We start from the raw sequence: 27,628 nt of genomic DNA, 5'->3' as shown, positions 1-27,628 counted from the left end.
TATATTTCCTAACATGTGGGCAACTAGCATTTTCAGAAGGAAAGAAATCGGAAATCACAGCCTCCACTCTATAGATAGAGATTTGTCTGTTTAGGTCAAAGTGTCAGGTTCTGTTAAAAGTGCAACCCATCCCTCACGCCACCACCATCACCACCCAGTACCATCAGGAAATACCCAGTGCTGTGATCTCCTCCCAGGGTGCACTATATGGGCCTCGTGACTGAGCACAAACACTGTCCCATGACAAAGGGCAAGAAGTTATTAATGTGTTATCTTTGACCTGATCCATAATAGAGGGCATGGGCGATGGTTAATATAAGGGGGTTGGTGTTTTTTGTCCCAAGAGAACCTGCCATTAACTTGTATTTTTATTAAGTATAATGACTCGAAGGTTTACTCACATTTCTGAGACTTTTTATTTACAAACTCAAAAATAATTTCACAAATCTTTGTTTCCTAACTGTAAATTAAGACATTTAACTTATGAGAAATAGCGTAAGACAGTATATTAATATTTTATTCTTGCTGTTTTCTCAGGTATCCTCATTATGATGTCCTTATGCAGGGAAGTCCATGTGTATGAGTACATCCCTTCTTATAGACAGACTGACCTCTGCCATTACCATGAACAATATTATGACGCAGCATGTACCTTAGGGGCATACCATCCCCTTCTCTATGAAAAAATGCTTATTCAGAGGATTAATCAAGGATCAGAAGAGAATCTTCTCCGAAAAGGGAAAGTCACATTGCCTGGATTTAGCTCTTTACACTGCCCTGTCAATGATCATATTACATAAGGAATGATCTCTTTGTGTTGGAAATAATGTGCAATAATCTGTTACTGTTGTTATGTTAGCAACAATACTTGAAGAAGTCATCTCGTAGACCCTTGCAAGGCACAGGTCTCTAAACATTAACTGACTAGTGGACATAGAACTGTCTAAGCCATTAAGTATTTATTTCTGTTTTGTCAGAACAAGGTAAGCTCTGTAACAAGTGGAGAAACTTTGCGAATGTGCTAGTTAGAGAAAAAAAAATTAATATTGTACTATGGACATGAAGGAGCTGCTCTTATTGATCCATATTGTGCCATACGTTACCATGTTATTAAGAAGCTGTCGGTTTCTTTTGTACTTATAAATACATCAAAACCTCTTCCAGAATGTGTGACCTTGATGTTCTGGACGTGAAATACCCTTATTGATTCAATGTCTATATAGCCCATAATTAAATGCAGCCTTTTTTTTTTTTTTTATGCACAACATGGCTAATCTGGAGGACATACATGGAGACATATTTTCTGTTATTTTGACCAATTGTGCAACACTGTACTATATCTAACAGAGCATCACATGTACTCTGGGGTGCTATAGGAAAGGAAGTGTGTCAGAAATAATACAGAATAATAAATGTCATTATGGTAATAGTCATGGATAGGGAGTTCATGGGAACCTATTTGAAACAATCTTTTTTTCTATTTATGTGCTTATACTGCATTGTACTGATCTGCACTAGATAATATGTTACCTGAGACTAGAGTGTTTGCTTCCTTCCACACTATTAGCTAGACTTGTTGTCTTAAACCTGTTGGTGATGGACTTCTAATAATGATTTTTATTATTCTACTTTGTTCCCAAATACTTCTACTACTGGTTGCAGCATAGGTAATAGAACATAAGTACTGTAAATGGCAAGCAAGCAGATGCTATGTGAACATTGATTTTTGTCTCTTAAGAAAGCGACCCATCCGTTAACAGTCTGCAAAGAATGATTTTACATTTTGTCTACCCTCTTTAAGCTAGAGTCATTTAGCTATGAATCAATTGAACATACCCTGCATTGATGTATACAACATGGTTAGCAAAGTGATGACAGAATGGGGGACATTTGTCAATTCTGTCACACAGAAAAACAATGCTACACAGGATCAGTGAAGCATTTTATGGGACAGATTTACTATCCGGCTACATTCACACAGGTGATTTAGGCCGTCACGAATTGTAATGGCAGGAATCGTCGGAGATTTCTGCTGCGGTTCTGAGCGGCTAGGTGTGGACACCGGCCACATTCACTATAATGACAGGTCACAGGCAACCACTGCTATTTGAGACTCTCTGCACAGCCATATTAAGTTCTTGAGGGATGACGGCAACTACATGTTTTGACTTATGAGTTGACCAGAATTTCAGCCAACGATTGATTACCTGCAGTGATCATTGCTGGATGCATTTTGTGTGCATTCAACAGCAATCACTGTTGATTATCGCTGTCTGTGCAGACGGCAGCAAAAAGCTGCGGTCGCCAGCAACCTGTCATTATAGTGGAAGGGGGTGACAACCACACCTAGCCGCTCAGAGCCGCAGCAGAAACCTTTTATTCCTGACGCTACAATTGGCATCAACGTAGCCTAAGAGTTCAGCTTCATTCAAAAACGTTTTCTACTCCGAAGTATCACTGTGACAAAAAAAAAAAATCTGCCCATGACCACTTCCTAATGTGCAACTTGTTTGTCAATGCTAAATCTATCAACGACCTTTTCAAATCCTGTATTAGTTTCCTGCTTAGAATTCCAGGAGCTCGGGTCACCAATACACAAGAAAACAGTTGCATCGACTAAATGAGAGGCAGGCTGATTTGCATCTAAGTACTGTATGTTGCTAATTTGCTTGATAAATGTTTTCCAATGAATAAATAGATTTTTGTTAGCGTAAACATAAATTATTCAATAGATGGAAATAAGGCTTAGTTGTTATAGTCACTTTTTTTAGAGAAATGTTGGTTGAAAAAACAAAACTAGTTATTTAAATAATTTTTGATGAAAATCCAGAATTGTAAAAAAAATATCATGGTATGTGGTCACAGATGAACATAATGCTTTTTAAGTGCCGCATCTGCATCTTTTTTTATTTTATTTTGCACACTCTGATTAGCAAAGTTCTAATTAGATATAAGATAATGTCAAAAGGAATGGTATTTGTATAGAAAATTGTTTATAGTCTGCCTGGAAGCTGTTTAGCATCTGTATTAATGAATTTGTGTGCAGCTTCTCTTTCATTTCAGAAACATTTTTTTGGAATGTAGTTTCACATAGCTTGCAATAAAGTTAGTCTGACTGCATATTCAGCTGTAGACAAGCTGCTTTGCGAATAACGCATGATAGAATATAGTGTTTGAATTACTAAATGGAGGAGAATATGTGGACAAGGGACCACTCTACTGTATGTATAGCATTTTCTGAGCCTTTTAAAGATGTATTATTGTCTCAGATAACAGAATCTGTAATATAAATGAAATTCGTTTTTTTTTTTTTTTTTACTTGAGTCAAGTGACCACATGGGCAAAGTCTTATATGGTACTTGTTGTTATAACACAATACCGTACACTGCTGAGTAACTGAGCTGCCTCACCTGTCACTTTAGGCAGTGGTACACTGTGCACCCACTTAATACATCCTGCTTGTTTTTAGTAAAATGCTGTTACTAGGATGCACCTAAAGAAAACCAGTACTGTAGGTTATCATTCCTGACTTCACCTTCTGAAAATGCTGTTATGGTTATTAAATGGCTTCTGTTATTTTCAAGTCACTGGCCTGAAAAAAGGAAGCAGATCAGGAGTTCTGACTTCATAGGCTGCTCACTTGCTTCGGGTCAGTATATCAGAAACAATAGAAGCCAGAGAAAGCCAAACAATTGGCATTTTCAAAAGAAGTCAACAATGACCGCCTATGTATTTGTTTTGACATTGGTTTTCTTTACAGCTATTTTTATAATGTACCAATATGGTATAATCAAATGAATGGCACTGAACTGTGCAACTCCTCGCACTTACACTTGATAAATCTTGAACACATGCCTTGAGTTACTCTTAATCAGAACCCTGTGGTTCAGTGTTGTCACACAACTTGGACTTTCCAAGGCTTTCAATAGTCTTGCGTATGAGTGTTAGATATATTTGTCATAAGATGACAAATTCATTTTTGCAGATTGAATCCAGCAAGGGGGAAACTTTCCCAAGGATTCAAAAAAGTTTCAGTATTCCTAGCTGTTCATTAATCAGAGGGACCTATAATTGCTTTTACAATCATCATGAATTTTCAAAGTATTACCTGAAACGAATACTGTAGGGCCCATTTACACTCCTGCGCTAATGTGGTAATGCACATAATGTTCTGCGACACCATTTTTTTGAATGGAAGTCAAATGCATTGAGGCAGTGCATCTGTAATGTAGGCAATGTGCTACACTGCTCATTGGGGTGCAGTGGCAGTTCATTCATTTTGAATGGGCTGCCATAATGCAACATACATTACTGCACTACATAAAACGTGTTGAAGTTCATGTGATAACCCCTCGCAAAGAAGTATATTGGCCCTAAGTGTGAGCTGTAATTTTTACTATATGTAAACCCAGATCCTGGTACAAAAACCTTTTTTGAATGTTACTAGTAAATAGCTAGGTTGTTTGATGGCAAATGATAGTAAAACATGTCTTGCTTTCAGTTGTCCGCATTCATGAAAGATTAGTGGTTAGTAAAGAATGTTAAAAAGACTAGAACTGGGGATGCGGGTTCTGTTGAGTCCGAGTTTGGTACATTTAACGTGAAGAACTGTCACTCTAGCGATTCTTTTTCTTGAAGGTTCATTCACACTTGTGTGCAGTCCAGTCTAGTATTTTGGCTTGTCGATGTGTGTTATGTTGAACAGACCAATTTATTTTCTATGAACCCTCAGTGCATGTCCATAGGCCATGAAACGGAGCTGACTTGGTTTCTAGCACATTGCAAACCATGTGTATTTTACGGCATATATTGCCATCTGTTGATGGTCAGGTGTGTTTGTTTTGAGCTTGCATGCATGTAGGGGTGGCTTTAAAGAAACAGAATGACCACGCACCCCATAGTGCAAACTTGCATGTTGTTATATTGCATATTGACATGCAATAAATTTCACATGATCATATGCACAGAAGTGTGAATGTGGCCTAGCAGTCCACTTCCATTTCACTACAATGACGTTCAGTCACTGGCCAAGCCAGTAAAATGTTACTCTGTTGCTGGTTATTCACCTGCAACAGAGTTGTTTTGGCTAGTGAGGGGGCTACTTTCATTAAATAGAGTGGCAGCTGCACCTCAATCAGAATTGCCAGTGTTATAGTATATTGTTCTGAGGGCTCTGGTGTTTGCCAATGTATGTACTGCTCTGTTTACTTGCATTTAGCTTAATAAATGCCACTTTGAACTACTTTTGTGGCCATAGAGAACAACCATGTGTATAGTGGCATATGTGCACTATGCCGCGCCACATTGGCAACACAACAAAATAAATGGAAGTGCATTCATAGCCTGAAAGTTAGAGGAATGGGTGCCATACATCTTTGTATTGCCACATCTCTTTGAAAGTTTGTGACCAGTAGCTGACTGGCCCCAATTATAATGCCATACTTTTCCAAGTGGCTCAAATACAATTTCTGATTTACTGTACTTTTATTGATTGAAGTAATGTTTTGTTAAAAACAACGCTTAGTAGAAATCAATTTTAATCTGTCATCCTGAGTTACAGGATCACTCATCTATTTTATCTGATCTTTTTGTATTCTTAGTGTTTTCAATTAGGAGCCAGACTAATTTTTACTAGCTTTGATGGTCTTTTGGTATTGAAAATTTGTTTTTAACTTTCTGGCTTATTGTCTGTTAGATAAACTTTAAAATAAAAATGTTTTCAAAGAGCATCATTTTTGAGCAATGTTTGTACACATTTTAACACTTTTCTATTTTGGTTTTGTACATTTTTATGTATGCACAATGTGTAGACTATTTCATGCAAAATAAACTATTTGGTTTTATTTGTACCACGTGTCTTTTTACTTTTGGCTGCTTATTTCAAATTATATGAAAAATCCTTAGTGATTCAAAAAATATTAAAGGCACAGTATCTGCATGACCTACAGGCAACTATCAAAACTGAAGGTTGGTAATATTAACTCATGTTTTTCAAGTTGAATGGGTTTCCATTACAAGTACAATACATTTTTTTTTTAATGATATGTTGGTTTTGGTACCAGGAGTCCATCGGGATTAGGCCAGGCATTTAAATGTAACCTCATATAAACCTAACCAAACCTTGAAAAGAAACAACAGTTAACATGGCCCCTTAAACCTGAATCCTTATCAAAACCTTTTTTAAAGGTCCTCAAATATTACAACAGAGATTCTGGTGTTTGGTTTCTGCCCATTTCTCATGCCCCATACACACGACCGGGAAAACTGTGAGGAGAGCTTTTGGCCGTGTGTATGCTCCCTGGCAGTTTTTCCGACTGGAAAACTGCCAAACCCACTGTCAAAAAAAGAGATTCCCGACTGACTTTTTCCTGTCGGAAATCCTGTGCGTGTGTATGGGGCATTAAAGCTTAGAAACACCTGCTTTGTAGGAAGGCACAGATTGATGATGTCAGATCACATCCAATTTTATTACAGACGGACACAGATCAAGCCTGTATTGGGTGAAACCTTAAAGCGGAACTTGAGTAATTTTTTCATCTTTCCATCTATTAAATCCTCTGCCCTTGTTGTTTTAACTTTGGATAGTAAAACAGATTTTTTTCTGCCAGTAAATACTTTATACAGCCCACTTCCTGTTTCTTGTCTGGTCATTAGCCTAGTCTTATGGCATCATGCACAGCTCTCTCTCTAACTCTTGTGAGAGTTTGCGAGGAAGGGAGGGGGAATGAGTCATAAGAGGGCCAATTCGAGCTGCATCTGTGTTTTTGTTTAAATCCAGGAAGTGAACGGGCAGCAGCTTCAAATGACCACAGTCAAAATGTATGCAGCCAGACTTAGTAGAAGGGGATTTCTGCAGCATATTTGGCAAGTACAGAATCACAGTATATATAAAATATGCAAAGTGGTTGGAGGTAAGCTTTGAAAATGGCAAGGATGATTTTACTACAAATTATGTGAGCAGGCTGCAGTTCCTCTTTAAAGAGAAGCACTTCAAGTTGTGTCCGTGGCGTGCTTTGTCCACTTTGATGAAGCTGGGTGTGATTTCAGATCATTGGTGTGCGACTTCCTGCTCTCTCCAGTAAGCACTGGAGGGGAGAGCGGAGATCCGAAGAATTACAGTCACGGTTCTCTGCTCAGTGCAAGGGGGAGGGGAGAAATGAGCAATCAGCGGTATCTGATCGCTCAGTTTTCACTGCAGAGTTGGTGCTACATCCACTTAGGTGAGTCTAAATGTTTTTTAAATCCCACACTTCTTTTTAGGTAATTACCTAAAAGTATTTAGCTGTCTAAAATATATAGGGGGAAAACATTTTATATACAGTAGCATCATGGATGCATGCAAAAAATTTACATGTTAAGGGTATGATAATTGATTTGCACGGGGGATACTTAGATAACACCAGAAGATATAAAAGGGTATGTCATTTAATAAAGCTGTGAAACACTGTATTAAAATAAAACTTCAAAGGCTAAACTTTTTAACTAGAGATGTAATGTCTGCATAGATAAATACTGTAGTTAGTTATATATACACAATCTTTATTTTAAAATAAACGTTTAAAACATGACAGAGGATTCCCAGAGCGCTATGGATTATCTACATAAAGAGCTCATCAGTAGTAATCTCCTTTCAGGTAGACTGCCTCTGATTAGTATTTGAAATGGCGTTAGGGAAAAAAGGGGATGAGTCAGTAGACACGTGCAGAACAAAAACATTTGTTTAGTTTAGTTTTGATTAGTTATTTACATACATTTTGTTTAATCTGTTTTCGGAATTAGTCTTGTTTATTCGATTTTGAATTTTCGAATTTGGATCGATTTAAATAGTTTTCGAATTCGAAAGGTTTTCGAATTCAAATAGTTTTTGAGTTCAAATAGTTTTCAAATTATTTATTTTTTTCAATTGTCAAAGAGAATAAAATAGAATAGAAAATAAAGGAATAGAATAGAAAAAATCCTAACACAATAGAAAAGAATAACAGAAAAAAATCATATAATAGAGTAAAACAGAATAGAATGGAATAGAAAGGAATAGAATAAAAAAATAGAATTAAATAGATTATAACCATCTTCTGAAATTCAAATAGAAAAGAATAGAATTAAAAAAACAATAGACTAGAATAGAAATAATATAATAATTTTCCAAAATTCAAATGGAATCAATTTTAATAGAAAAGAATAGGATAGAATAGAAAATAACACAAAAGTATAGAAAAAAAACAATCAAATAGAATGAACATAACCATCTTCCTATTGTTTTCTATTATATTCAAATTGATTCTATTTGAATCCTGGGGAATGGTTGCATTTTTTCTATTCTATTGTATTCTTTTTCTATTTGTTTATTCTATTCTTTTCTATTCTATTTTATTTTATGTTCTATTCTTTTCTATTCAAATTTATTCTATTCAAAATTCAAATTGAAATACGAATTTCAGAAGATGGTTATATTCTATGTTATTCTATGCTATTTGTTTCTATCATATTCTAGTCTATTCTGTTATTTTATTTTATATTCTATTTTGCTCTAGTATATTCTATTTATTTTCTGTTATATTATTTTCTATTCTATTTTTTTCTATTCTATTCCTTTATTTTCTATTTTAATCTCTTTGTAAGTTGGAAAACTATTCGGATTTGAAAACTTTTCGTATTCAAATTTTGAAAATGATTTGAATTCAAAAACTATTTGAATTCAAAAACTTTTCAAATTTGAATTTCGTCAAATTTTTTTTCTGTTATTTCGGATTCGTTTAAATTCGAAACTATTGTAATTTTGAAATTCGGATACATCAGAATAATAAAAAAAAATTGGCCGAATTTCAATTCGGAGCGAAACAAACCACACATGTCTGAGTCAGTGTGTTAACTTATTCCATGCACTTGTGTTTGGAAATCTAAGCTTGAACTATTGAGCTTAACCATGTGTTTTTTTTTGCATAAGTTACACAATTCAGGCACCCAAGTCTTACCCTTGACATCTTCCAGATGCCATTAGCGTACACTGCGCTAGACTTGTGCAAAGTCAAAAAGAGAAAAATTGCAAGCAGATAAGTAAAGAATTGGGGTGAGTGCAAAAGAGATAAATAGTATCTTCTACTAAAAACTGCTTGCTAGAAATTTTTTAACTTCGGTGCCACTTTAACCACTTCCATACCGGGCACTTACGCACCTTCCTGCCCAAGCCAATTTTCAGCTTTCAGCACTGTCGCACTTTGAATGACAATTGCGCGGTCGTGCTACACTGTACCCAAACAATTTTTTTATCATTTTGTTCCCACAAATAGAGCTTTATTTTGGTGGTATTTGATCACCTCTGCGGTTTTTATTTTTTGCGCTATAAACAAAAGAAGAGTGACAATTTAAAATAAAAACACAATGGGGCAAATCCACAAAAACTTAGCCTAACTTAACTTTTACCATTTAAGTTACACTGGCGGAAAATTTCTACCTAAGTGCCCGATCCACAAAGCACTTACCTAGAAATTTTCGGCCGTGTAACTTAAATGTCTCCGGCGCAAGGCGGCCCTCTTCTGCAGGGGGCGATGACAATTTAAATGAGGCGCGCTCCCGCGCCGGCCGTACTGCGCATGCTCGTGACGTCATTTTCCCGACGGGCAGCGCGCGAAATTACGTTACGCCGGTCTTTATGGATTGCGACGGGACAATAAAGTTGCGTCGGGTAAAAAAAAAGTTATGCGCCGAAAAATAAAATTTAAAAAAAATAGCGGCGATCGAAAAAAAGGTCTGTTTTTACAAGGTGTAACTAGTTTACACTTTGTAAAAGCATCCCTAATTTTACGTATGCAAACGTAAACTTACGCAGAAAAAACAAAGCTGAAAAGCTTTGTGGATCTCCGTAAGTCCTCATTTGCATACGCAAAGCGGCATTTCAACGCGAAATGCCCCCAGTGGCGGATGCGGTACTGCATCCTAAGATCTGACAGTGTAAAGCCCCATACACACCATCAGATTATCTGCAGATTTTTGTCTTCAGATTTACCAAAACCATGTAGTACAAGGGCCTGCCTGATTGCATACAAATTGAAACTCTTAAGGTTTGACCTCATATTATATGGTTTTGGTAAATCTGAAGACAAAAATCTGCAGATAATCTGATGGTGTGTATGGGGCTTTAGTGTCTTACAGATGTCAGATCTTCTGCCTATCTTTGGAAAACTGCTTCTGAGGATCAGTTCCAAAGATAGGCACAGGGATACGCAGGCTGAACAGCAGTTCCGCCTGCGTATCCCTTTTGAGGATTTGGCCCAATATTTTTTACTTTTTTATTTAATAAATATCAATTTTTTTAAAAAAAAAAACGTTTTTTTTCCTCAGTTTAGGCCGATACGTATTCTTCTACATATTTTTGTTAAAAAAAATCGCAATGATCATATATTGATTGGTTTGCGCAAAAGTTAGAGCGTTTACAAAATAGGTATTAGATTTATGGCATTTTTATTTTATTAATTTTTTTACTAGTATTGGCGGCGATTTGCAATTATTTTTTTACTGTCACCGTGAAATTGCGGCGAACACATCGGACACTTTTGACATGTTTTTGGCGCCATTCACATTTATACAGCGATTAATGCGATAAATATGCACTAATTACTGTATAAATGTGACTGGCATTCAAGGGGTTAACACTAGGGGGTGAGGGAGGGGTTAATATGTATACCTGTATTGTGTTCTAACTGTGGGGGAAGGGGGGTGACTGGGGGAGGTGACCGATCTGTGTCCCTATGTACAAGAGACACAGATCAGTCTCCTCTGTCCCCTGACAGGACGTGGAGCTCTGTGTTTACACACAGAGCTCCACGTCACTGCTCTGTCGTTACCGATTGCGGGTACCTGGCGGACATCACGACCGCCAGGCACGCGCATCGGCATCTCGGGGACGAGCCGAGCGCGCGCATGTCGGCGCGCTCGCGCGCCCCCCAGTGGCCGGAGGAATACAGGACGTCAATAGACGTCCTGTTGAATATTCAGAGTCACCGTGAAGCCGTCATTTGACGATGGCCCAGTGCTTAAGCACTGAAACTAAAGGCTGATGTGCTTTCTCAGATACTACATTTTGCAGGGGGTGGGTATGCACAAAGTAGATTACAGTAGCTAACCTGTATGATGCAACAAAAGATTAATAAAAAAAAACTTTCTCCAGTAGAACTATAGTGCTGCATGCTATGTGTTACAAATTACAAAGCCACATTTCACAAAAGTTATACAATATATACAAATATAAATTTAAAAATTATATTTTCAGGCTGATGAGAGCCCGCCTGTGGTATACTTCTATAGAATGTTAACAGGAAGTCAGCTGGATTAGGCAAAAAATGTATTTTAAACGTGTAATGCCGCGTACACACGATCGGAATTTCCAACAGGAAAAGTTCGATGTGAGCTTTTGGTCGAAAATTCCGACCGTGTGTACGCCCTATCGTACTTTTTCTGTCGGAATTTCCGACAGCAAAAATTTGAGAGCTGGTTCTCAAAATTTCAGATGGGAAAAGTTCTTGTCGGAAATTCCGATTGTATGCAATTCCGATACGCAAAAATCCTTGTTCTTGACGGTCTGAATTTGTGTGTATGCAACACAAGTTTGAGCCAAAATCCAGTCGTAAAAAAATCCACGGTTTTCTCCTCGTGTGTACGCGGCAATATAGGTTACAGCCGGTAAAAGAAGTATTGAACACGTCATTATTTTTTTACTTAGCCACTTAAGGACCAAAAGGATTTGCCCCTTAATGACCAGGCCATTATTTGCGATACGGCACTGCATCACTTTAACTGACAAATGTGCAGTCGTGCGATGCTGTACCCAAACAAAATGTATGTCCTTTTTTTTCCACAAATAGAGCTGCTTTTTTGGTGGTATTCTATCACTTCTGCGGTTTTTATTTTTTGCACTATAAACAAAAACAAGCAACAATTTTGAAAAAAAAGCAATATTTTTTGCTGTAACAAATATCCCCCAAAAAATACATATTTTTGGTAAATAAGTGTATATTGATTGGTTTGCACAAAAGTTATAGGCCCGGATTCACAAAGCACTTACGCCGACGTATCTCGATATACGCCGCGTAAGTATGCGCCGTCGTATCTGTGCGCCGTGCCCACAGAACTAGATATGCCTAAATAATAGGCTTCATCCGACCGACGTAACTTTACTACGCCGGCGTATTGTGGGCGCATATTTACGCTGGGCGCCTCAATGCAAATATGCAAATAAGGGAGATACGTCGATTCACGAATGTAGTTGCGCCCGGCGCATAATATACGCGGTTTGCGTAAGGCTTACGTCCGGCGTATAGTTATTCCCCATCTATGAGGCACAACTCATGCAAAGGTATGGACTAGGGAACAGCCGTCGTATTTTACGTCGTTTACGTAGTTGTACGTGAATAGGGCTGGGCGTAGGTTACTTTCACGTCGTAGGCAGTGATTCGACGTATTTTAGGCAGTTGTTTCGACGTGATTCTGAGCATGCGCACTGGGATGCGGCCACGGGAAGGCGCATTCGCCGTATGTTATTCGTATCTTTATGATGCTCAGTCCATCATTTACATAGGGTCATGCCTCATTAGCATGGCTCGCGCCCACTTCCACTTACCGAGGAAACCCAGCGTAGATTTGGGGGCGAGTATATTCGATACGCTACGCCGGCATAACTATGCACCAATGTATGTGAATCCGGGCCATAGTGTCTACAAAAGAGGGAATAGATTTATGGCATTTTTTTCTTTTTTTTTTTACTAGTAATGGTGTTGATCTGCGATTTTTAGCAGGACTGTGACATTGCAGGGGACATATCAGACATGTTTGACACTTTTTTTTTTAGGCCATTGATATTTATACAGTGATCAGGTTACTATTAGCCACTGATTACTGTATAAATGCCAATAGCAAGGGAGGCGATCAAGGGGTTAACTGTGATACCTAGGGGGTGTTTCTAACTGTGTGAGGATGGGACTGCCTGCAGGAGGAAACCAATCTCTGTTCCTAAACAGTAGGAACAGGAGATCTGTCTCTCCTCCCCGACAGAACAGAGATCTGTCTATTTACACTGACAGATCTCCAACTGGGGCGACTGGTCCTTAACGGGTTAAACATTTTTTTATATGATAAAGCCAACATACATCAAGTACTGAAGAAAAATATTCATCAAAACATACTTATAATAAACCCCCACCCCTCCCCCTCCCTCTTTCCCCCTCCCTCTTTCCCCCTCCCTCTTTCCCCTCCCCCCTCCCTCTTTCCCCTCCCTCCTCCCTCTCTTGCCTCCTCCATTTGTCGGTCTACTCTAGCTTTGCTCTCTTCCTACTGTATTCTATTCTTTCGAACCATTCTTTATATAATATTATATATCCTGCCAATACTCCTTTATTTGTGTGCATTCCCAACAGACATGGGTCATGGGGGGGGTTACTAAAACGTGTGCAGACAGAATCTGCTTTCAGCTTTACCTTGTTCAATTAAGCTTTGATAATAAAACATGGAAGCTGATTTATTACTATGTACAGCTCCACTAGATTCTGTGTGCACCGTCTTAGTAAATCTCCCCCATAGTGCCTTTCTGATTGCAACCTTTCCAATATAGGGAAGATTTACTTTGTTGGTATTTTTCACAGGTGTTATATACCATCTCACTAGGCATTTATAATTTATTTATATTGTGTTTATATCAGTCTTGACTTTGTTGTCCAAGGCTTCCCAATCCACCTGCTAGAGGTTAGCTACAATTGGAAAACTGAAATAACCCCATTGTATAGATGAATTCTGTCTGTATAAGTTATTCATGAATAGTTGGTGTTGTGACAAAGGTTCAGTAAAAGACTTAAGCCTGGTACACACTAGTAATTTTTTTTCATTCAACCCAGCATGGAGGAACAAAAAAATTGACAGCTCAGGAGGAGGCATTGTACTAACTATAAGTTAGTACAGTGATCTTCCCTGCTGTTCTATTGTGTTCTGACAGGGGGGTGACCCCCCCCCCGCCCAGAACATTCTGGTCAGTGCTCTCAGCCATTGGCTGAGCGCACTGATCGTAAGCCGATCGACAGACCTTTTTCGATCATTCCTCTTAGAAAGAAGCTGGCTTCTGTCGGGCCGACTGCAGTACACACAGGCCAAATGTTGGCCGGTTTCTATTGAATATTCGTCATTTCACCTGATTGTACAATATCTGTACAATTTTTTTTGTATATATTTGCTAAAAACTATATAATAAATCAACTTAGATCAGACAAGCCCTTACAATGCAAATTGTTAGTAGATCCAATGGAGATTACATGATCAGACTAAAATGTGTGTGGGCAGTTTAAGAGCTCATTCACACTTTAATGTGTATAATAATATACGTCATGATACGCATTATAATGCACTATAGATATGCGTTGTCAGTTTACATTAATTGCACCCCAATGTACATGTACAGTGCAATGAAACACACCGGCCTGACAGTGTGCTGCATCCCACAAGTGCTCTGTGCGTTACCCTACACTCAACAAAATCGCACATGATTTTTTTGATTTTTCATGTATTAAAAAGGAAGTCAACCCTCCAAAAAAGAAATCCCTGCAAGACAATGTCATAATGAGCTGGTATGCATTGCATACTAGCTCATTATGTATTACTTACCTCGTTCCCCCCTCCGGCCACTGACATCTCTCCCGGCAGTTACTTCTGTGTATCGTGGTTTCCGGCGCTGTGATTGGCTGGAGCCGTGATGACATCACGTCACGCATGCGCACGGGAGTCGCCGGTAACCGCACACGGACTGAAGCAAGGGCACATAGGTGCCATTGCTTCAGTTTTCCCAGTGCGCATGTGCTGATAACATCGGCACATGCAGCGGACAGGGGATATCTCCTAAACCATACAGGTTTAGGAGATATCCTTGGTAGCTACAGGTTAAGCCTTAATATAGGCTTACCTGTAGCATAAAGTGGTTGTAAAGGGTTTACAACCACTTTAAGGAGCGTTGATCACAAATTCCAAATAAATCGGCTAATAACTAAGCATTGCGAAGTCTTGATTCACACTGTTAGGCCTCATGCACACTATCAGCAACCTATCAAGATCTATTACAGGCTGAAATTTGCTGCAGTTGGATGCTGTACTGAGTGGTATTTACATATGAAGCCATGTAAATTCAAGGATGTAGTCCACGAAATGCAGAATTATGGCTTTTGAAGCATATGTCCCTAAACGCACAGTGACCTAATCATAAGTACTTTTCAGTAAAGCGTCCAGCCTCAGCTTATTTGTCTACCATATATTTTGACAGGCTGCTTGCAGCAGGTCTGGACACTGCAACTGTGGCGCACAGGCCATGCAAAATGCTAAGATTTGAAGCTGATGGGCCAAACCACCCATGTGCATGTAGCCTTACAATGTGTCAGCATATGTGCCCTAACATGTTGCGTTAATGCACCTAAAAAGGTGCATGTGCTATTTTTTTGTAATGCAGGACACAACATTGTAAAGTAGTGCATTATGGTGCTCTGCAATACAGGTACGTTTGGGTGCCACAAAGGATGACTATTACTGCAGCATACCAATGCACATATCAGTGTGCACCTGGCCTACAAAAATGTGTGAATGGGACATTAATTCAGTAAAGCCTCGTACACACGCACGGTTTTCTCTGTAAGAAAGCTGCTGGGAGAGCTTTTTGACGAGAAAACCGTGTGTGTGTATGGTTTCTCGTCGTGAAAACTGCCGGGAATCTCGACGAGAAAAATAGAGAACCTGCTTTCTATTTTCTCGTCTAGATTCTCGGCAGTGTTTTTCTGCAGAGAAACCCGAGCGTGTGTATGCTGATATGAAATCTTACATTTATTAGTTTAAGCAGAAATCCAGTCTGGGGGAGGGGAAAAATTATTCAGCAGCTACAAAATCTGCTAACTTTTAATATTCGAATACTTACCTGTCCAGGGATCCTACGATGCCGGCACCCCAAGCTGATTCATCAATCGGCTTCAGGTGCAGGAAGGATAAGGGGCCAGACATGACGTAGATCGCCGTGAAGCGATCTTACCAGGGAGTGGGAGCGGGTACCTGTCAAACCCATGTACCCGATTCCCCCCCCCAAAAAAAAGTGTCAAATGTAACGGTGGGGGTGGAGGGGTGTTAACAAGTAGAGCTTCCCCTTTTGGGTGGAGCTCCATTTAAAGCAATAATTTTTTTGCCTTTATTTACAATCACAGTTTTCCCACTTCCTGGTTGAGTGAGATATTGGTGATGTAACCAGGGCCAGCTCACAGATGCTTCCTGGGGGGGGAGGCAGGTGTGAACAAGCGGAGCTTACCCTTTTGTGTGGAGCTCCGTTTTAAGGAGTGCCTTCCCCCTCAGATGACATGCACTATCACTTGTTCCAGAAGGCAGACCCAGGAAATGAAGGGAAATTAATTTGTCTGCCCCTAGTAAAAAAAAAGAAAACACTGTGCGAGGAATGGGAATAAAAATTAAAATAAGGTATGCAAAGAATAAAACGCCTGTATTTAGCTACGTGTATCTGTTTGTAGATTGCCATTATTAAACCGGTGCCTTTGCTGTAATTTTTAGGACAACTGTGAGGTTTCATTCTTGCAGGCATTTAATACAACTGAATTCTTAGGTTGGTTCGCCACCTTGTGGCAGTTTTCTACATTTAGATTTAGCTATTAGTCACGTAAACTAGTACGCATGGTAAAAACGACTCGGCTTTAAAAGGGCATCTGATAAGATAGGATTTGCAATACATTTTTTTCTTCTTTTAAGGTGCATGCTTATTGTTCCAGAATCCTGGCTTAGCAACCCAGTTTGTCTCTAACATGTAACAAGCATGTAACCATTTAAGTTTGGATATGTCAAAGCATCTGTTATGCAAGCTTGTTTTAGGCCGGGTTCACATATGCTGTGCCCGGGTTTACAGCAGGGGTCTGGTGTGTCCCTGTACACTGATTCATGTGCAAATCAGGTCCAATTTTTTTTCCTGAATTTGCACCTGAATCGGACCCAAAGCTCCCTTTTTTAAATGCGTACTATCGAGAGTCAGTCACACTCTCTTGTAATGCAAACTGGATGCAGGGAAACACACATTAATTTCTTCTATGTGTGAACCCAGCCTTAAGTCAGTGACGCACTAGGTAGTGAAGCTATGATTAGGGTGGCGGCCATGGAACATCTTCATTTCAAAATCTATGGGGCAGATCCACAAAGATCTGCCCCGGCGCAGTGTATCTGAGATACGCTACGCCGCCGTAACTTACTTTTTTTGGTTTGAATCCTGGAAGAATTCGCACCGTAAGTAACGGCGGCGTAGTGTATCTTTAGCAGAGTAACGGCGCCTAATTCAAATCGGCGAGTAGGGGGCGTGTTTCATTTAAATGAAGCGCGTCCCCGCGCCGAACAAACTGCGCATGCGCCGTCCCTAAATTTCCCCGCCGTGCATTGCGCTAAATGACGTCGCAAGGACGTCATTGTTTTGACGTGGACGTAAATTACGTCCAGCCCGATTCACGGACGACTTACGCAAACAATTTTTTTTTTTAAATGATACGCAGGAACGAAGGCCATACTTAACATTGAGTACGCCACCAAATAGCAGGTTTAACTATACGCCGAAAAAAAGCCGACTAGAGACGACGTAAAAGAATGCGACGGCCGCTCGTACGTTCGTGGATCGTCAGAAATAGCTAATTTGCATACTCGACGCGGAAAACGAGGGGAACGCCACCCAGCGGACGCCGAAGAATTGCATCTTAGATCCGAAGGTGTACGAAGACGTACGCCTGTCGGATCTAACCCAGATGCCGTCGTATCTTGTTTTGAGGATTCAAAACAAAGATACAACGCGGTAAATTTGAAAGTACGCTGGCGTACCAGTAGATACGCCGGCGTACTCGCTTTGTGGATCTGCCCCCTATGTCTGCAAAGACAAGTCTCTTATTTCTTTCCTATCAAGATTTTGAAAAACATGATGTAATAATGCATTCCAAATTATTAGAAATACACACAAGTAAGGAATTATATTAAAACAAGCTAGTTGTTGGATATGTCCTTAGCTGTGTTTGGATTACTCGCCATGAAAGCAGTATGTGAATCCTGGCAATAAGGAAATCTAATGGATATGTTGTATCTTTGAGATGTGGTAAGACTACACAAGAACTTTGGAAATTCCCTACAGGGTATTTAGCCTCAAATTGTGTAATCAAGTTTTTCACAATTTTGTCAACAAAGTCAGATTATTATTGGAATATTTACAACTCTGATCAACTGTTTTTCTTGACACTGATCCTGTGTTTTGCCCACTGAGGTACAGATTCACTTTAATTTAGCCCCCACCACAACAGCATATACTGTACTTACAGTTCCTTCCTTTCACTTCCCTGTCACTCTGTTCAGCCATCAGAAGAGAAGAAAAATCACATGACATACAAGCTTGAGTCATAGCTTTCACATTGCTATGGGCTTGCCACATTACAGCACTGACTGACCCAATGCTGTCACATGCTCCTCCAAATTCAGAAGTACCAGGTATTTCTGTGCTTAAGTGGTAAAAGGTTAATAGCACAAGTAAATAAAAAGTACATACAAGCCTATTAAAAACAACATTATATACTGCATTTTACAGATTTGCACTAGGAAGCCAAAAAAAGGCACTCCCTGATTTCTGTGTCATTTACTTAGACAGTGCTCTTAGACAGTTGTCCCCATACCAGATGTTCCCATACCACGTGTTCCTATTGGATTTCCCTTCACCTCCCTTCCCAGTAACAACAAAATCTATCCAGACATAGATTATCTAGCCCAGCCCTCAAATTTTCCACTCGCCTACTCGCATTTTGCTGTATTGTTGGGCACAGGTAGGCTGCATTGTTGGGCACAGGTAGGCTGCATTGTTGGGCACAGGCATTGATGGACAAAGGTGAGGCAGCATTGATGTACACAGGTGAAGCACCATTTATGCACACAGGTAGGCTGCATTGTTGGGCACAGGTGAAGCAACAGGCTGCGTTGATGGACACTGGTAGGCTGCATTAATGGACACAGGTGGGCTGCATTGAAGGACACAGGTGGGCTGCATTGATGGACACAGGTAGGCTGCATTTGTGGACACAGGTAGGCTGCATTGGTGGACACAGGTATTATGCATTGATTGACACAGATGAGGCTGCATTGATGGGCGCAGGTAAGGCTGCATTGATGGACGCAGGTAGGCTGCATTGTTTGGCACAGGTAGGCTGCATTGTTGGACACAGGTAGGCCTCATTATTGGACACAGGTAGGCTTCATTGTTGGACACAGGTAGGTTGTGTTTTTTGGGCACAGGTAGGTTGCATTGTTGGACACAGGTGAAGTGGCATTAATGGACACAGGTGAGGCTACATTGATGAGCACAGGTGAGGCTGCACTGATGGGCACTGCTAAAGTTGTTGTTAATATTCATTTTTATAACTTACATTTTGCATAAAACATGTAAGTGTCACTGCATGAGATCATTTATGAGGGCGTGTTTAGGGCTGGGCAGGGTGGGGGTTAGGTGGGGCAACTGGTGGCAAGTAACCCTTAAGTCCTGGCTAGTAGCTCAGGACTTACAATTTTGAGCCCTGATCTAGCTCACAGCTCTGCAAACTGCGGCACGGGTGCCAGATGTGGCCCTTTGCTTGGCTTTATTCTGCCCTCTGACACCACCAATGGGGTACTATTCCTCCTCCTAATACCAACGATGGGGCACTGTTTACTCCCACTGATGCCAGAATTGTTTTTATATTTCTGCTGGTCACAGTCCGGCGCCCCTAAAGTATCAAAAGACAGTAAACTGGACCTATGTTTAGAAAGTTTAGAGATCCCTGATCTAGCCAAACACAGAGGGTATACACTTCCCAGTGACTGCGACATAGGCAGTAATACATTGTATAATTAGTGTTTGTTGCTTTTATCCAAACCAGAAAAAAATATGCTTTGGCTAGAAATGTAATTTATTGGGGTTTTTCTTCTTCCTGTACAACTATTTAGTATTAAATAGTTCTAAATCTCATTGTAGAATGATAAAATATTTATAAGTTTACCTGCTTATTCATAAAAATGTAGATTAGTGGATTGAGTACAGTACTGCTTTTGGCCAGAATGGACGGTATCACACTGGCAACTGGTGTCACCACTCCAGGTCTTCCAAAGGTAGCGAGCAGGGCAACCACACCGTAAGGCATCCAACAAATCAAGTAGCAGACGATTGTGGTGAGCACCATAAAAAGTACATGGTACTCTCTTTTTCTGGCTGTAGACTTTCTTATTTTTCCGACCTAATCAAAAAATAATTAACACAATCATTTTAAAGTGCAATCCATATTCCTGAGGAAAAAAAAGCTAAAATATTGGCAGAGATATTATTCAATATGCACGACACAGTAAAAAAAAAAGTTAGTAAATGTTCAACAATTTGGATCAACGCCAACAATAATTAATTGTTGTTATTTTAATTAACACTGCTATTACAAAAACAGTAATTATAATACAAAAACTGTATATACTGTAAATAATAATGGGGAAGGGTTGCGTGCTTGAAGATAGCTTTTCCACTAGGTGGCAGAGTATTCAAACAAATGGAGCCTTTAAAGAAAGTAGTTGAAGACATCTTCAATTATAGCAAATAGGTGAACTGAAATAACATAATTTCCCTTCAGAATATGTAAATAATGGAGAAAGCATAAAGGTAGCAACCATACATTCTTTGAAATAATTTGCAGTTCTTAAATAGAAAGTATAGTCTTTTAAAAGTTTTTAAAGATATACAAGTGGAGTAATTTGCACAGCTCTGCCAAGTGTCCTGGAATAAAAAATAAGCCTCCTGTTTTTATGAGTTAAACATGCAGATACTTTCTGCTTTAAGAAAACACTACTGTTCTTTCTGATTGTTTTGTTTTTTTTAGTGATTTTTGGTTCATTAAAGTATAACTATGCCCAGGACATGGATATTCTCATTTTAACTTAATATGCAATGCTTTAAAACAAGTCACTGATCTTCATAAATGTGAGGCAATTCATCCTCAATTTCACAGCAGAAGCACAGAAGTCCTTGGGGTTCAGTCCTAGATTCAGATAGAATTTACGCCGGCGTATCCATAGATCGGGAAATTTCCTAACGGAGAATGCACAGAACGTTCGGCGCGGGAACGCGCCTAATTTGAATTAGGCGGGCTTGCGCCAAGCGGATACAACGTTACACTGCCGCAAGTTTACAGGTAAGAGCGTTGTGAATCAGGCACTTACACTGTAAACCTGCGGCGTAACGTATTTCTACCTGAATCTGGCCCCATGTCCTCTGTAACTGTTCTGCAGCCTTATTTAAAGTTATAGCAGGTTCTATGTAGGCCCACACTCAAAAGTCGTCCTTTACCTCTAACAAAATGTCCTAGTATTTAGGGAATTGGGATTATATGAGATAGTGTAGTCTGGTTCATATAAAAACATATATGAAGGCAGGGGAAACAAATAAAAGTTAATAAAAGAGCTAGTGGAAAGTGACCATGTATATCTAATTACAGGCGCATCTCATAAAATTAGAATATCATCAAAAAGTTACTTTATTTCAGTAAATCAAAAAGTGAAACTCCAACGTAAACACATAATTCACTTAGCACTAAACTCCTCAATATCTACACGAATACAGGAATCCAATTATAAACTATTGTTCCAATGGTATTATACACCAGTAAGGTTACATAAATTTTCTAAAGGCTACTCAGAGTATTGTTGGAGATGTGGTGTGGAGCAGGGAACTTTGCTGCATATATTTTGGTCCTGTGCAAAAGTAAGAGATTACTGGAAGGAAGTCCAGAGAATTGTTAAAAAATTTACGGAGTACCAGATTCAGGAGGATCCAGCTTTTTTTCTGCTCCATTGCTCACAAATCCCAGTGCGAGAGTACAAAAAGATGGTGATATGTCACATGATAAATACTGCCAGAAATGGAATAACATTACAATGGAGAGACAGTAGATCACCCTCTATTGCGAGATGGCTCAATAGAGTGAGAGAGACTGGAGCTATAGAAGACCTGATCCTCTCAGCCCGGAACAAAGGGGAACAGTATGTAGAAACTTGGACAGGTTGGAATCAGTTTATGAGTACGGAAGAGGGGAAGAGATTACTGGAGGAATAGATAGGGGAGAGAAGAATCCTTTTTGGGTAGAAGTGAAATGGGAGAGGCCGAAGGGTTGAAGTAAGGGAGGATCCGTCCGTCTCCGGCGAGGTAGGGGAGGGAGAAGTGTGTGGTCAATACAGTGGTATTAGGAAACGGGAAAAGAAGTTACTGATAAAAGGCAGGCGGGCATGGGAACAGAGCAAGAGGACCGGGGAGGTACTGCTTTTGGTTTATTCTTCTTAAGTTTCTGAATCCCCACCTGTTTATTTGCTAGCCCATCATAAGTGTGTAGTGATAAGAACTATATGATCATGTATCCATTGTATAAGATATGTTAACCTTCTGTGAACCTTACCATAAAAGAAAAATAAAATAAAAGATTTAAATATGAAAAAAAAAAAAAGTGAAACTCATATAATTTATATAGATGCTTAATACACAGGGTGATATATTTCAAGCATTTTTTTCTTTTAATTTTGATGAATATGGCTTACAGCTAGTAAAAACAAAAAACTCTGTATCTCAGAAAATGTGAATATTTCACAAGACCAATAAAAAAAAGATTTTTATTACAGAAATGTTGGCTTACTGAAAAGTATGTCCATGTACAGTATAGTATGCACTCAATACTTGGTCAGGGCTCCTTTTTTGCATTAATTACTGCATCAATGCAGTTTGGCATGGAGGCGATCAGCATGTGGCAGTGCTGAGGTGTTATGGAAGTCCAGGTTGCTTTGATAGCGGCCTTCAGCTAAATTTGTATTGTTGGGTCTGGTGTCTCATCTTTCTCTTGGCAAAACCCAACAGATTCTCTATGGGGTTTAGGTCAGGTGAGTTTGCTGGCCAATCAAGCACAGTGATACCATGACTATTAAACCAGGTATTGGTACTTTTGGCAGTGTGGGCAGTTACCAAGTCCTGCTGGAGAATGAAATCTCCATAAAGCTGGCCAGCAGAGAAAAGCATGAAGTGCTCTAGGATTTTCTGGAAGAGGGCTGCGCTGACTTTGAACTTGATAAAACACAGTGGACCAAGACCAGCAGATGACATGGCTCCCCAAATCATCACGGGGCTGTACATACTGTACATGGACATCATTTTCAGTAAGCCAACATTTCTGTATTAAAAAAAAAACTTTTTTTTTTTGGTCTTATGTAATATTCATTTTCTGAGATACTGAATTTGGGGTTTTCACTAGCTGTAAGCCATAATTATTAATATTAAAGGAAATAAATGCTTGAAATATATCACTCTGTGTGTAACACATTTATATAAAATATACAAGTTTCGCCTTTTTCAATTGAGTTACTGAAAATAAATTACTTTTTGATGATATTCTAATTTTATGAGATGCACCTGTATTGTATAGCCATAAATACACTCATTTACAAGTGTCTCATAAATGTATTGTTCTTGTGAGGTCATGGGCACAAATATCACTTGAATCAAAGGAGTTCTATGGAATGACAGACTCCATGGTTCCTTGGTTTACATCCAATACTGTTGCTTATTTGGCTTTTGTAAGTATGTACTCTTTATGTCCTATAATAAAGTGCTATGGGTAATGCACTAGGCCTTTGCGTCCTTTGTTTTATTTTATTTGTATAGTTGCAAGATTCTCTAGTCTAAAGAGGGCTGCATCGTCCTACACCATCCAGTTTTGATTATGCAGTGACAGAGACCGCATGTGGCAGTCGTTTCAGTTTCTCTTGAATTCTTAAGCGCTGCCATGTCAAGCCAACATATTTTTGTAAAAAATCCATTTGCGTACAGTACTGCATGACAGCGCATTTGTCAGTTAAAGTAGCACAGTGCTGAATAGCAAACAATGTCCTGGTTATGAAGGGGGGTAAAACCTTCCGGTGGTTAAGTGGTTAAACTGTTGTGCTGCTGGCCAATTTGCATAAATGTAAGGGCTCAATCTTTTGTTCTTAACCACTTAAGGACCGCCTCCTGCACATATACGTTGGCAGAATGGCACGGCTGGGCACAAGCATGTACCTGTATGTCCTCTTTAAGTTTCCCAGCCATGGGTCGCAGGCGCGCGCCGAAGCTCCGTGACCGCGGCTGCGGGACCCGCGGACCCGATCGCCGCCGGAGTCCCGCGTGTAAACACAGCTTCCCCGTTCTTCACAGTGGAGCTGTCATTGATCGTCTGTTCCCTGATATAGGGAAAGGCGATCAATGACATCACACATCCAGCCCCGCCCCCCTACACACTTAACCCCTTCAGCGCCCCCTAGTGGTTAACTCCCAAACTGCAATTGTAGTTTTCAACCTAAACAATGTATTTTTATAGCATTTTTTGCTGTGAAAATGACAATGGTCCCAAAAATGTGTCAAAATTGTCCGATGTATCCGCCATAATGCCGCAGGCACAAAAAAAAATCGCTGATCGCCGCCATTAGTAGTAAAAAAAAAATTATTAATAAAAATGCAATAAAACTATCCCCTATTTTGTAAACGCTATAAATTTTGCGCAAACCAATCGATAAACGCTTATTGCGATTTTTTTACCAAAAATATGTAAAAGAATACGTATCGGCCTAAACTGAGAATTTTTTTTTTTTTATATCTCTTTTTGGGGGGTATTTATTATAGTAAAAAATATATTTTTTTTTTCAAAATTGTCACTCTATTTTTGTTTATAGCGCAAAAAAAAAAAAAAAAAAACGCAGAGGTGATCAAATACCACCAAAAGAAAGCTCTACAGGGAGTGCAGAATTATTAGGCAAGTTGTATTTTTGAGGATTAATTTTATTATTGAACAACAACCATGTTCTCAATGAACCCCAAAAACTCATTAATATCAAAGCTGAATATTTTTGGAAGTAGTTTTTAGTTTGTTTTTAGTTTTAGCTATTTTAGGGGGATATCTGTGTGTGCAGGTGACTATTACTGTGCATAATTATTAGGCAACTTAACAAAAAAAATATATATACCCATTTCAATTATTTATTTTTACCAGTGAAACCAATATAACATCTCGACATTCACAAATATACATTTCTGACATTCAAAAACAAAACAAAAACAAATCAGTGACCAATATCGCCACCTTTCTTTGCAAGGACACTCAAAAGCCTGCCATCCATGGATTCTGTCAGTGTTTTGATCTGTTCACCATCAACATTGCGTGCAGCAGCAACCACAGCCTCCCAGACACTGTTCAGAGAGGTGTACTGTTTTCCCTCCTTGTAAATCTCACATTTGATGATGGACCACAGGTTCTCAATGGGGTTCAGATCAGGTGAACAAGGAGGCCATGTCATTAGTTTTTCTTCTTTTATACCCTTTATTGCCAGCCACGCTGTGGAGTACTTGGACGCGTGTGATGGAGCATTGTCCTGCATGAAAATCATGTTTTTCTTGAAGGATGCAGACTTCTTCCTGTACCACTGCTTGAAGAAGGTGTCTTCCAGAAACTGGCAGTAGGACTGGGAGTTGCGCTTGACTCCATCCTCAACCCGAAAAGGCCCCACAAGCTCATCTTTGATGATACCAGTCCAAACCAGTACTCCACCTCCACCTTGCTGGCGTCTGAGTCGGACTGGAGCTCTCTGCCCTTTACCAATCCAGCCACGGGCCCATCCATCTGGCCCATCAAGACTCACTCTCATTTGATCAGTCCATAAAACCTTAGAAAAATCAGTCTTGAGATATTTCTTGGCCCAGTCTTGACGTTTCAGCTTGTGTGTCTTGTTCAGTGGTGGTCGTCTTTCAGCCTTTCTTACCTTGGCCATGTCTCTGAGTATTGCACACCTTGTGCTTTTGGGCACTCCAGTGATGTTGCAGCTCTGAAATATGGCCAAACTGGTGGCAAGTGGCATCTTGGCAGCTGCACGCTTGACTTTTCTCAGTTCACGGGCAGTTATTTTGCGCCTTGGTTTTTCCACACGCTTCTTGCGACCCTGTTGACTATTTTGAATGAAACGCTTGATTGTTCGATGATCACGCTTCAGAAGCTTTGCAATTTTAAGAGTGCTGCATCCCTCTGCAAGATATCTCACTATTTTTGACTTTTCTGAGCCTGTCAAGTCCTTCTTTTGACCCATTTTGCCAAAGGAAAGGAAGTTGACTAATAATTATGCACACCTGATATAGGGTGTTGATGTCATTAGACCACACACCTTCTCATTACAGAGATGCACATCACCTAATATGCTTAATTCGTAGTAGGCTTTCGAGCCTATACAGCTTGGAGTAAGACAACATGCATAAAGAGGATGATGTGGTCAAAATACTAATTTGCCTAATAATTCTGCACTCCCTGTATTTGTGGGGAAAAAAAGACGCCAATTTTGTTTGGGAGCCACATCGCACGACCGCGCAATTGTCAGTTAAAGCGACGCAGTGCCGAATCGCAAAAACTGGCCAGGTCCTTTACCTGCGTAATGGTCCGGGTCTTAAGTGGTTAAGAGGAAACTTTCATACAGTCTTTAGATCTGCTGGCTACTACTGCCACCAGTCAATTCAGGCCTATTACCGGTTAAAAAAATAAAAAATAAATTGGTGTTGCAGCCAAAACTACACAAGAAAGCTGCTTCTGCATTTAAAGCGGCTCTCCAGTAATTTTTGTGTTTATTACAAGTCAGCAGCTACAAAAAGTGTAGTTGCTGACTTTTAATAAACACACACACTCACCTGTCCCAGGATCCAGCGATGTGGTCACCCAAACCGTCGCTTCTCTCCCTGGTGCCGGAATTTCAATTGTGGGCACCCGGCTGTATTTAGTGAACAATTATAATGAACATACCGTATATTGATAATCACATTAGTTTACTTAGTCCATTTAAAAAGGGTGGAAAAATGCTTACCTGTTTCACAGCACAAAGTAGTCTGCCATAGCAGTATACCATAACTAGGACTGGAATGACTAGGCAGAAGATAAAAAGGCAGATGATATAAGATATGGTCTTTGTAGATTCAGACGTCCAGCGTACTGAACAGCTGGTGCCTGCACCTTCCTTTCCATAGCTGCTCCATCCAAGTAGAGGTGGCACTGTCCATATCAGTGAATAAAGCCATGTGCTCCCCACAGCAAGCAGTGCTTTTGTAAACGTTGCACCCCCTTTATACAAGGTCAGGGTAGTGTAGCGTTCATATGAGAGGATAGCCAATGAGATGAGTGACACAATACCTGTAGAGTAAACATATATGTTACTTATTTTACAGTTTAACATTTAAAAACAATCATCTTTTAGTATTTTACAGTGTAAAGAACTGTCTTCTCCAGGTCCTTTAAATACAAAGCAAACACATTAACAAAACCTCATATCAAAGTTTTACCTACTACTGTTCTGTTGAAACTGACACAATGATGTATCCCACTTCCACCTTTCTGAGTGTTAAGTGGTTGGGTCTAACTGCTAGAAAAATCAGTAAGCCAAAGCAATAAATGATATCTCTTTTGTACTTCTGTTATGTACAAAATACAATATACAACACAAAAATAAATAAATGATGTTTTAAATGAAAACTATGACTTTGGGCCAA

At 39.6% G+C, this 27,628-nt stretch overlaps 2 protein-coding genes across 4 annotated transcripts in view; one reads left to right on the top strand and one right to left on the bottom strand.

Moving 5' to 3' along the window:
* Positions 1 to 2,506, top strand: part of ST6GAL2 (ST6 beta-galactoside alpha-2,6-sialyltransferase 2) — a 241,040-nt gene extending 238,534 nt beyond the window's left edge. For all 3 annotated transcript variants that reach the window (XM_040336457.1, XM_040336456.1, XM_040336455.1), the window contains one exon: positions 538 to 2,506. In XM_040336457.1, the coding sequence (XP_040192391.1) occupies positions 538 to 800 (263 nt within the window). In that variant the 3' untranslated portion in view covers positions 801 to 2,506. The remainder of the gene's footprint in view (positions 1 to 537) is intronic.
* The window catches only part of LOC120926495 (pinopsin-like), a 204,402-nt gene that overhangs the window by 8,641 nt on the left and 168,133 nt on the right, over positions 1 to 27,628 (bottom strand). The window contains exons 3-4 of the mRNA XM_040336458.1: positions 26,950 to 27,272; positions 20,058 to 20,291 (exon numbers count right to left, since the gene is read on the bottom strand). Of these exons, the coding sequence (XP_040192392.1) occupies positions 20,058 to 20,291; positions 26,950 to 27,272 (557 nt within the window). The remainder of the gene's footprint in view (positions 1 to 20,057; positions 20,292 to 26,949; positions 27,273 to 27,628) is intronic.

Source organism: Rana temporaria, chromosome 2 (genome assembly GCF_905171775.1).
Source record: "Rana temporaria chromosome 2, aRanTem1.1, whole genome shotgun sequence".
NCBI lineage: Eukaryota > Metazoa > Chordata > Amphibia > Anura > Ranidae > Rana > Rana temporaria.
This window is presented reverse-complemented; position numbering and strand designations above follow the sequence as displayed.